Source organism: Astyanax mexicanus, chromosome 7 (assembly GCF_023375975.1).
Source record: "Astyanax mexicanus isolate ESR-SI-001 chromosome 7, AstMex3_surface, whole genome shotgun sequence".
NCBI classification, from domain to species: domain Eukaryota; kingdom Metazoa; phylum Chordata; class Actinopteri; order Characiformes; family Acestrorhamphidae; genus Astyanax; species Astyanax mexicanus.
Genome location: NC_064414.1, coordinates 6,499,874 through 6,510,859, shown reverse-complemented (window position 1 = coordinate 6,510,859; position 10,986 = coordinate 6,499,874). Strand labels below are relative to the sequence as shown.

Below are 10,986 nucleotides of genomic sequence, written 5' to 3'. Positions count from 1 at the left end.
TGGCTAGTCTCCAAATGTTCTTTTTACTCTGGTTAGTCCTACAGTGAAGGTGCTGAGCTCCTTCCATGATGATCTAATCCAGTAGTGGAGACGCAACAAATGGAACAAATCCTCAAATGAAGTCAGAAAAAAGATTCACAACCAATGAGTCGTTAGATTAGCTATCTGTAAAAGCCTTCTTAGTGAGTTCCTTAATTTACAGTACAGAAATCTACGGGTGGCACTATGGATAATATTAGTATGCTAAGCAAAAAATAAAGAAAAAACATGTACATTCCTAGCACCACACAGTGGAATACAATGCAGTTAAGCTGATTGCATTTTAAAGACTTTTGTGTGAGATTCTAATACAAATTCAATAATCAAGTGCAGTAAAATGTAATTTAATAGTGCTTTTGTATTTAATTTTGGCGAGTATTCTGCATGTGGTGTTGTGTGGAAAAGCAATGCATCTTGTGGATTGCATTTACAATTTTTCACGGTAGAGTTTGCATTTTAATTTGGCACTAATTCCTTCATTAAGAAATGCCCACCTTAATACTGGAAGCACAAGGTACGGGTTTCTAAAAAAAATAAATGTCAGTAAATGAAACCATATTGTGAATGTTTTTTTGAGATTTATATTCGTTTAAATAAAGAAAAAATATTAAAAAAGCACAAAAACTACAGCACTCTGCTTTTTGGCTATTCGTCACCACATTACTGTTTTCAAACAAACACTTTTTTCATTTTATACTCTTTAGCAAATCTACCAAAGACAGATTTAATCAGACTCATAAATAAATAGACTGCTATTTATAGGTTTATGTTTGTGTAAAATGAACATTGTTGTTTTACTCTATAAACTACAGACACATTTTTGCCCAAACAAAAAATATGCAGAGCTAAATAGTGCAAAGAAAACAAGTTAATATTTATAAAGTTTTGATTATATTTCAGAGGTTTTTTTTATTATTATTTTATTTGGTAAAATAAAAAAAAAATCATAATTTTTAAGTGGTCTTTTATTTTTTTTCCAGAGCTGTATATATATAGCAGTTTCAAATAAAGTGGTCAGTAAATGAAGGCATGTTATGGATGTTTTTTTTTTGTGTAATTAGTTTTTTTAATAATCGTTTAAATACAATGCATTTTGTTATCAAATATATTCTAAAAAAAACAAAATAAATAAAAAAAGTTTAATAAAAAAAAACTACAGCGCTATGCTTTCCGGCTGTACGTTACGTCACCACATGCCCGGATGTTGACAGCGCTGCTGAGAGACAGCTGTAGCAGAAAAATATAAACAACAGAGACAGAGAGAGAAGCAGCGGAGGCGCATGTAGAGGCTTCATCTCTGAAAAACGACTTTAAAATCGACCAGAACTCACCACCGGCGGCTAGATAGGAAGAAATTACGTGTATTATTTCTACCACAGTGAAGGAGGGTAAGACTTGGCTGGGTTTTGTGGTGAAAACGTCAAAAGAAAAGGTTGTATCCGCAGCAGCTGCTGCAGCGTAGCTGTACTAAAGCCTGTGGTTAACGCTAAAGTAGTTATATATAACGCAGATAATGCAGCAGCACTTCATTCATTTACCCAATTCTGATGAGTTTATTACATGTAAAGGTTTAAATAAGGTTGCTAATGTTTTCTTATGTGGTTTTATGTGTTTTTTTATGTTGAGTTGTCTGTAGACGTGGCAGGAGCAGCTCTGAGGGGAGATAGTGTGGGGTTTTAGCCAAGCCTGTTGGTTTCAGTTAGACAAAGCTGAACTCTGGGTTTTAGCTTTCTAGCTAGCTATCTAGCTATGTAATCGAAATAAAGCTTTTTCTTTGCTTTTAGTTACTTAATCCTGGACAGTAGTACTGTAAAATATCCCCCAGGGTTTCTTATTTGGTCAGATAATTTAAGCCCAATCTTAAAAAAGCCTTTTTTTTTTTTTAATAGCTGAAATGTATTCGTTAATAGTAATAACACATACCAGTCCTGCTTAATTTTTTATAAACATTTCCTAAACTTAAAAATAAAAGGCTTTTATTTTGGTAATTTCCGCTCTGCAGCGCCCTCTCAGGTTCAGCTGTGCTGTACGTGTGAATGATGTCTTCGTGTACTTTGGTACTAGTGATCGGGGGAGTCCTAATGAGAGTGGGTTGGGTAGTTGGCCGTGTAAATTGGGGAGAAAAAAATTGGAATAAAATTATATAGAAAAAAATATTACTGTCCCCCTGCTGATGTCCAACCATCTGCATCTCACCGCTATCAGAGACACTGCTGCTACAGCTCAGTCAATCAAGTCTCCCTCCTGCCCTGCCCCTAAACCCATACATCACCAAGTGACCCTCCAAAACTACCCCTCCCATTTTTTTTGTCTTTTTTAAATTTTAACTGAGAGTGGAGTCAGCAAAATTCAGTAGGTTTAGTGCCCATTTAATGTTGATGTTTAGGTTCATCATGCTAAACTGAGACATACTTTTTTTGTGAATTGTTAATTTTATAGTTTTCAGCACATCTACCAAATATCATTTAAACTTCTCAACAATCTACAGTACACAAAGGAAATTATTAATATCATATTATATTGGATTATTGACTTCTGGAAAAATCTGGTGAAAATTCCTGTATTGGTTAATATTGCAGTATATATGTATTTTGTTTATATTGTCTAATTCTGTTTAAAAAAAAATCATTGCACTCTTTCTGTTAAACATATAAACTTCATTTCACTTCTCAAATATTACTGTGTTCATCTGCTCTATGATATATTTACCTGGAATTGCTGATCTTAACAACCAATGATTTATAAAGGAAAGTCATGAAAAATTTATATACCTAAATACTAAAGTGAAGTACAGATACGGGAAACAAATACAATTGCATGTACTATAATAAACGATATTGTTGCATAATATGTAATTACAAATTGCTTTGGACAAACAAAGTATTTTTAATAGTTTCAAATATGAAGCTGTTGCAATCAGAATATAAAAATGCTTCAATGTCCTATATAAATAAACCAAATATAAAATGCTTATAAAAAAAATAAATGTTTTTTTTAAATTGACACACCAGCTCATTCATGTTAATGGTTTCTCTTTGCTAAGTAAAATCACAGTGTGTCATAATATTGAGGTCTGCAGAAATGTGTGAGGTTACATATACTATAGGATAAGTCACTAATATAATTATTGTGACAGGCCTGTATGGAAGGCCTTGTTTTATTCAGTGAATGCATGGGCATCATTCCAAATGTGCCGTTTAATGTCTGCAGGTCTGTGAGAACTGAGGAACAAGCCATGGGTCGAATCTTCCTGGACCACATCGGGGGCACGCGGCTTTTCTCCTGCGCCAACTGCGACACCATCCTGACCAATCGCTCTGAGCTCATCTCAACTCGGTTCACTGGAGCCACAGGCAGGGCCTTCCTGTTCAACAAGGCATGTATCTGCACCTGTTAATATAAACACAGACATACACACACCACGACCAGTATACAAACATTTAATCCAGATCAAGCCTTAAGTGCCCTCTTGTGTGTGTGTCCTCACTTTGTTTACTGCTTGGAAGAGACTCTGCTGCTGAAGCACAAACATCTGTATCTGTCCGCTTACATTCAGTAATGATGCAATGTTTAGTGCATAGATGTACCACAAAATTAGCACCACAGGACATCATGCTACACAGTAAGTGGTAAATCAGTTAAAATATCATAGAGTGGTAAACTAAGAGCACTGTGCGTTTTTTTTTCTTCAACACTTGCAGAAAGAGACTATTTATGAAGGTTGACAAGGAAGAAATGTGGAAAAACCACTTGTGACATGTCCCAGGGGCAGTCAGAACCATTCAATAAGTGAACTCAAATGCCCACCTATATTAGATAATAGCCTCCAACAATCCAGAATAGACGTAAACAAGCACAATAGCTTTAGTCTATGATGTGGGTCAGTCCTTGCCTCTGCAGCCTATAAATGACTTGCCCAGACTCACCGGGGGCATGTCGCATGTGGGGGCAGGCCCATTCTTCCTTCTTCACCTAATCAGCTGACACACTGTTAAAATGAAATTAATGCTATAACTAAACCAATCCAAAGCTGTGATTAAACTTCCTGATAAGTAGTTAGCTCATTGCAATGTGTCTTAGGCCCCGTCCACACAATTATGGATTTTTTTTTTTTTTTATATTTTTTGTCTGTGTATTTAAAAACATTTTTGTCCACATAAGCAGCATTCTTTATTTATTTATTTATTTATTTATTTATTTATTTTTTAATGTCCCTGTCCACACATAAAAAAAAAAACATTTAAAAACGTTGAAATAAACATCCACAGGCGATCTAATAACAGTTTATTTCCCTTCAAAGCAAGGTAGAAGCATTTCCTAGACATTCGGACGTTTTCTCCCCACTCAGCAACAACTACAACTTTTTTTTTAATTGTCCAACCAGGTGCTTGTTCGTTTAGACCAGGTCTAGAATATCCATTCACGGCAAGGTTTTTATCTCCAGACAGGAGGATTGGAAAAAACTGCTCACAGCACATTTTACATTTTACTGCCTCCACTGTGTTAGGTAATGTGATAGTAACATTAAATTAAGCTTAGAACATAATATTATTAAACTGCAAATTGTAGAGAGAACATAACCTAAATCTAAGGCTGACATGCTGTGTGCAATCAGCATTTTCGGAAACCGTTGTTTTCCCCATCCACACAGCTCTGCTGGTAGCAGAGTTTTCAAAATTTTCTCCACCTTTCGACAAGCTCCATTTTCAGTGACTGAAAACGGCATTTTTAAAAAATATCCAGATTTAAGTGAACATCTGTTATTTATAAGCTTAATGTCCATCCATTTAACTGTCTGTGTGTGTGTGTGTGTGTTGTTGTTTCCTGCTACAAGGTGGTGAATCTGCAGTACAGCGAGGTACAGGATCGCGTGATGTTGACGGGACGGCACATGGTGCGAGACGTTAGCTGTAAGAACTGCAACAGTAAGCTGGGCTGGATCTACGAGTTTGCCACAGAGGACAGCCAGCGCTACAAAGAGGGACGGGTCATCCTGGAGAGGGCGCTGGTGCGAGAGAGTGAGGGCTTTGAGGAGCACATCCCGTCAGATGCTTCTTGAAAGCAGGATCCAAAGCCCCAGTCTCTCCAGTCGGGTGGACCTTCTTCACTACCTGCTCTTCACTATGGTGTACCGAGGCTTTGTGGTCATGTTTAATATCTATGCCCAGGTAACCTTCAGTATGTGTGTGTTTGTGTGTGTGTGTGTGTTTGCAGGGCTGCATCTTTGCCCACTCGTACCTTCCTACGCTAAAAACATCAGAGCTTAAGATGTGAGTATGCGATATGAGCACACAGAACAAAACACAGAGCACCCCAAAGCCCTTCAGAGTGGGCTTCTTGGTATCTTAGTGGTCCAATGCTGTACTGCACATGTTCCACAGCTTCAGAGTACATGTACTGCACCTTTCAGCTCCTCTTATCTCCTCAGTGGTGTTTACAGTGTCGTGCTCCATCTCACTTGGCCGTAGTATTTGTGGTTGCTCTGCGGTGGTGCTCATTTCATTGTGGTCAGGAGGAGGAACCTGGTTGGACTGAGAAAGTTCCTGAATGTTTCTTTTTGACCTGTAGGCCCAAAAGTGAATGTAATCGCACTGCTTTTGGTCTGTGGTGGAAAGTACCCCAGGCAAACCATAATAACTCCACCTAAATTTACAAATTTGGGATGTCTAGACTTAGACAATGTACTACTAATGAGCTACTAATGATGTCTGGAAAAGCCTAAAACACTGTAGATTAGAACCAGGTCCAGTTCTAATTGTGAGGATCTACCACCCTGAGGAGGGTTTTTTTTTTTTTTTAAATGGCACTGAAAGGAGACCTAAAGCTGTGTCCCAAATAAATACCAAAACTATAAGGCCAGTCGTGGTCGTGCTGAACCTGGTGATCTCCCACCCTGCAGAGAGAGATGAGCTCCAACCCTAACCTACAGTCTTAAAAACATAAGTGCTTCAGATGGTTCTTAGAGTATTGCCATTAAAAAATAACACATTTGATTCCATTCCATAAAATAACATGTTTGCAATAGAAATTAGTGAGTGCGAAGAATGTTTTAACAAGTTTAAAGAAGGTCTGAAGGTTCTTCAAAGCAAAAATGGCTTTAGACATGTCAAAATCTTCTTTTAAAGCTAAAAATGATGCACTAACCCCATATTATTTTAGGGCCATACCGCCCACCCCTAGTACACATGTAACATTATAGATTAAGAAACGTTAAATAGCCACACAACTTCAGAAATGGAATGTCTCGTCCATCTGTCACCCTCTATCAGACCTCTCTCTCCAATTCCCATTATTTACTTAGCCTTGCCATGAGCACTGAGTAGAACACTGGTCAGTGTTCAGTCTTAATAACAAGATCACACCTACAACATATTGGGGCTGCAACTGATGATTATTTTGGTAGTCAATCTGTAATCTCACTCAAACACTTTTGGAGTTTGAGTGAGCTGTTTGCACATCTACTATTGCGTTTCTGTCCCCAGCACTTTGTGTAATGCTGGACTGTTACAAATTAAAGATTAGTCAACAGTGGAATTGGTAGTCGACAAATTTAATTAATCAACATTGTCGATTATATCGACTAATCGTTATACTGTCTACTGACTAGCCTCATACTGTAGGTTTTTATTTGGTGCACTGTACTGGATATTCGTCAGGCTTCAGTTCTCTAAGCCTGTGTGAGGTGAGGATAGCGGACGTATTAAAAGCCACGGCTGATTCTATTTAACTTTACTGTATTACATTCTGGGAAAACAGTGATCCGGTCCAGGATCGTGTTTCAGTTGTCTCGAGAATGTTTGTGGTTCGGTGTATGTATATGTTGAAGGGGAATTCCACCAGCTTTATTAATTATTTAATTCCTGTATTTAATTTTATTAATGTACACAAAGCCATTTAGAAAGGTTTTTGTTGTGAAATTGTAATTGTAGTTATTTTAAATTTAGAGAAATGTGGGGACTATTTTACAGCTTAGTCCCCTGCATGTAGTTATATATCATGTAATGTTTTTTTTATTATTATCTACATTACATACACATTCATATTAAAGACATCAGAACTATGAGAAAACATACTTTTTACATAATTCCTTATTTATTCCTTCATACTTTTGGCGTCTTGAATATTAACATACCATTAAAAAAAAGGAAAAAAAAAACATTATATTAAATTTAATTAAATTAAACGGTACCGTATATTTACCCTTATAACAAATAACCAAAAATAATTTCTACCTTTTGGAGGAAATCAGTTATTGTTTATTTTAACATTTAATTTGGACAAATATTTACATTAATAAACTAAATTGTGCTTCATTTACACTTATATGTTTTCGTTTATAAGGGTGATTAAAATAAAAACACACAATAGTTAAAAATAACTGACTTCCTCCAAAAGGAAGAAATGGTTGATATATGAACAATTTGGGTAAATAACTCTATTTGATGTAGCTTCTGGAGAAATAACTCATTCATATGGTTGATTCTATTTACCACTGATGTAAACTCTGAATGACTTTGTGTACATTTAACCATTTAATTATACAGAATTATTAAAGTCCATAATCCGTATTTTTAAAGGAAAACCCCTGATAGTCCACAGACGTAAAAATGTCCCTGTTTGTTTCTGTTTTGTTTTACAGACGGTGAATTTAAAATCAGTCGTTTTTCTGTTCTTTTTTTAGTACAGGAAAATGCAAAGTGCTGGGAAACCACCATCTGTGGTAATAGGTGGTATAAAACGACAGCAGTAGATGGAGATTAGCTTGAAAAATGCTGAAGTATTTCTTTAAGTGAGTTGCTTTGAAGGTCACAGTCCATTATTTGACATTAGTCCAAAGTGACATTTGTTCTTATATGATTTATTATTATGGTTGCTATGAACGTTAGTGATTGGTGAAATCATCTTGGTTTCATCAGACTTTACTCTTTATGACAGTAGTTCTTAGTAAGTATATTGGGTTTATTGATATTGTTCTGTTTTATGCTTATTGGTTGAATATGAAGAAAAATGTTCACCTTAAAGACACGTGGTATGTTTTCTGCATTAGCTTTGTTTCCTGATGTTTGTTGTTACTTTTGAATAAACAGAATGTCTTTCAAAACCACTCACTGTAATTCTGGCTCTTTATTTAGATGTGTATCAACAGGTGTATTAATACTGAAACTTAAATTACACATCTGGACTCTATTGACTTAATTGACCTTTGAAGACAACTGATTGCACTGTGTTTTATTTAGGGCTTTCGGAATAAAGGGGGCTAAATACTATGGCATGTCACACATTTCAGATTTTTATTTGATAAAAAAATCTATTAATATCACTTAAAATCTCAATAAATAACATTTAGCTTTGTGGTTGTAAGGTGGCATTAGTGGTGTGCTGTATCGAATCAAATGCAATAATATCGACAACATTTTGGAATATCGTGAACGATATTATACCCTGAAATATCGTGTCATATCACCCACCCCTAATTATCACATCAGGGTACTACTTTTGCTGTTTTTAGCAAAAGAAAAATTCAAATTGTACTAATTTCTCATTATATATCTACTATAAGACATGTTATGTCTGTCCAGTATCATTTATTTTACTTTAATCCTGCATATAAGGAGATATTTGGAGTGCATCATTATAAGTATCATGACATTCTGGATCGTTGACTTCTGTTACAAATTTGATCTGTTTTAATATCTCAGTTAGAGGTGTGCCATATCATACTGTATGCAATAATAAAATAAATAAAAAAAAATGGTACCACTTTAAAATAAGATTACCTTTATAAAGGGTTTATAAATGGTTTACAATTAGTTTATTAATGGTTACTAATGCCTTAAAAATCATTAATAATCAGTTATAACACATACGTAGAAAGGGCAACAATATAGATCAGGGATGGGCAACTGGCGGCCCGGGGTCCGCACACGGCCCTCGTCATCACTCAGTGCGGCCCGCGAATAGATCAAAAATAATTTCATAATTTAAAAAACAAAACAAAAAAAAAAACGTAATTCTACTTTTGACCGCTAGAGGGCGCTGCCAAACAACCACGAAAATTGACATTGACATCCAGTCCATTGTGAGCCAGCAGGCCAAACCACAGCTCTCTCATTAGCTTCAATAAATGTTGGGCCTCTGTGGTCTAGTTTTCTGCTATTATTGAATGAGCTATTTGCAATCAGTTTTTAAATCTTTTTTGTTCTTTGTTATAAATGAGTTCAAATGCCTTTTGCACTTTTATAAGCAAATGTTTTGTCCTTGTTGCTTATGAAGGACTTGTTATAATGAACTTATTTTACACAGAGGAACTACTGTATTTGCAATCAGTTTTTTAAGCAAACTTTTTGTTCTTTGATATGAAGGACTTCCTTTTTGCACTTTTTTTAAGCAAACAGTTTGTCTTTTGCCGTATTAAAATGCATTAATATGCAGAAAATAGTTGTTGATAAATGTTGGTGCTGTAAACATACAGATATAAATTCATATAAAATTTGTTCTTATTGAAAATCATTTGTAGCGTTTTTCATATTCAATTATTTGAAGTGCGAGGTCATGTGGCCCTCCAATGGTCATGCTGAAAAAAATGTGGCCCTCTCCATCACGGAAGTTGCCCATCCCTGATATAGATGGCTGTGGGTTCACTATTTGGCAAACAACAGGTCATTGTTGCCCTTTCTACGTATGTGTTATAACTGATTATTAATGATTTTTAAGGCATTTACAACATTATTAGTAACCATTAATAAACTAATTATAAACCATTTATAAACCATTTATAAAGGTAGTCTTATTTTAAAGTGGTACCAAAATAATAAATTATCATTTTGTTGCAGTAGTGTATTCTTGAAATAATTTTTTTTTATTCAGTGTTTTATCATATTGCCAAGATTATTGTTATCACGAAAATACTATGAAATATTGTGATATATCATGGTATACCATATCGCCCACCTCGAGGTGACAAAAGGTGAAAAGTTCAAGGGGTATGAATACTTTTGCAAGCCACTGTAAATGAACTCTAATAATATTATAGTGGCCTAAATCTCCATCTTTGTCCACTAGATGGCCACAAATCCAAGTCTTGCTTCAATTGTCCTGAAAGACTTTGACCTCCCAGCAGCGGCTTATGGAGCTGTGCAGTGGAAGTGAATTCAAGCCTTGTCCTGGAATCAAATCAAGAGGGATTTTTATGCAAATCCTTTTGTGTACAGGACCAGGACCTTAATGTGTGTAAGATAAACCTGTGACACACTTTTCAGTTGTAGTGTGTCTGTTTCTCTGTACTTTATTATCCTCCTTTTTCCCTGTTTCTTTAATGGTCAGGACCACCACAGCTTTGCAGAGCAGCACTGCAGTGACACTGGCAAACATGGTGGTGGTGTGTTATTTGGCACAAGTGAATCTGATACGGCAGTGCTGCTGGAGTTTTTAAACACCTTAGTGTCACTATTGGACTATGAACAGGGTTGCCAGGTCCAACAAAATTATCCAGCAGAAAATCAGTCTAAAAGTCTAAAAGCTTAAACTAGTCCAAAATATGTCTGTCACACTTTTGAAGCAAATGGCAAAACAACTATGTTGTTGAGTGTACGACTTGTGTTATATTTTCTTTATAAGGCATTTATTATCTGCTATTGGTTATTTATTCTGAAGTGATTACTAATATTGTAACATTAGTGTTTTATTAGTTTAGTTATAACAGTTTTATTTCCCAGTTAAGAACATTCAATAGTAACATAATTTGCAAAAAAAAAAAGGACTTACTTTTTCTAACTTATTTCTGTTCTTTCCCCTCCTGAACTCTCTTCTCTCCTCTTTAACATTTTTTATCGCCTTGTGATTTCTCTCTCTCTGTCTCTCTCTCTCTCTCTCTCTCTCTCTCTCTCTCGTTTAATTGTTGATTGATAATAGTGTTGACTTGTACACGTTTGCCCGCCATGTTGACGT

General features: G+C 35.6%; 1 protein-coding gene across 1 annotated transcript; it reads left to right on the top strand.

The window, feature by feature from the left end:
- Positions 1 to 1,262: 1,262 nt before the first annotated feature.
- Positions 1,263 to 5,839, top strand: LOC103045954 (protein yippee-like 5). The gene is made up of 3 exons (XM_022685155.2): positions 1,263 to 1,427; positions 3,250 to 3,415; positions 4,874 to 5,839. Exons 2-3 carry the CDS (start codon positions 3,275 to 3,277, stop codon positions 5,096 to 5,098), a joined length of 366 nt encoding a protein of 121 aa, XP_022540876.1. The 5' UTR covers positions 1,263 to 1,427; positions 3,250 to 3,274; the 3' UTR covers positions 5,099 to 5,839.
- The last annotated feature ends 5,147 nt before the right edge of the window (positions 5,840 to 10,986 follow it).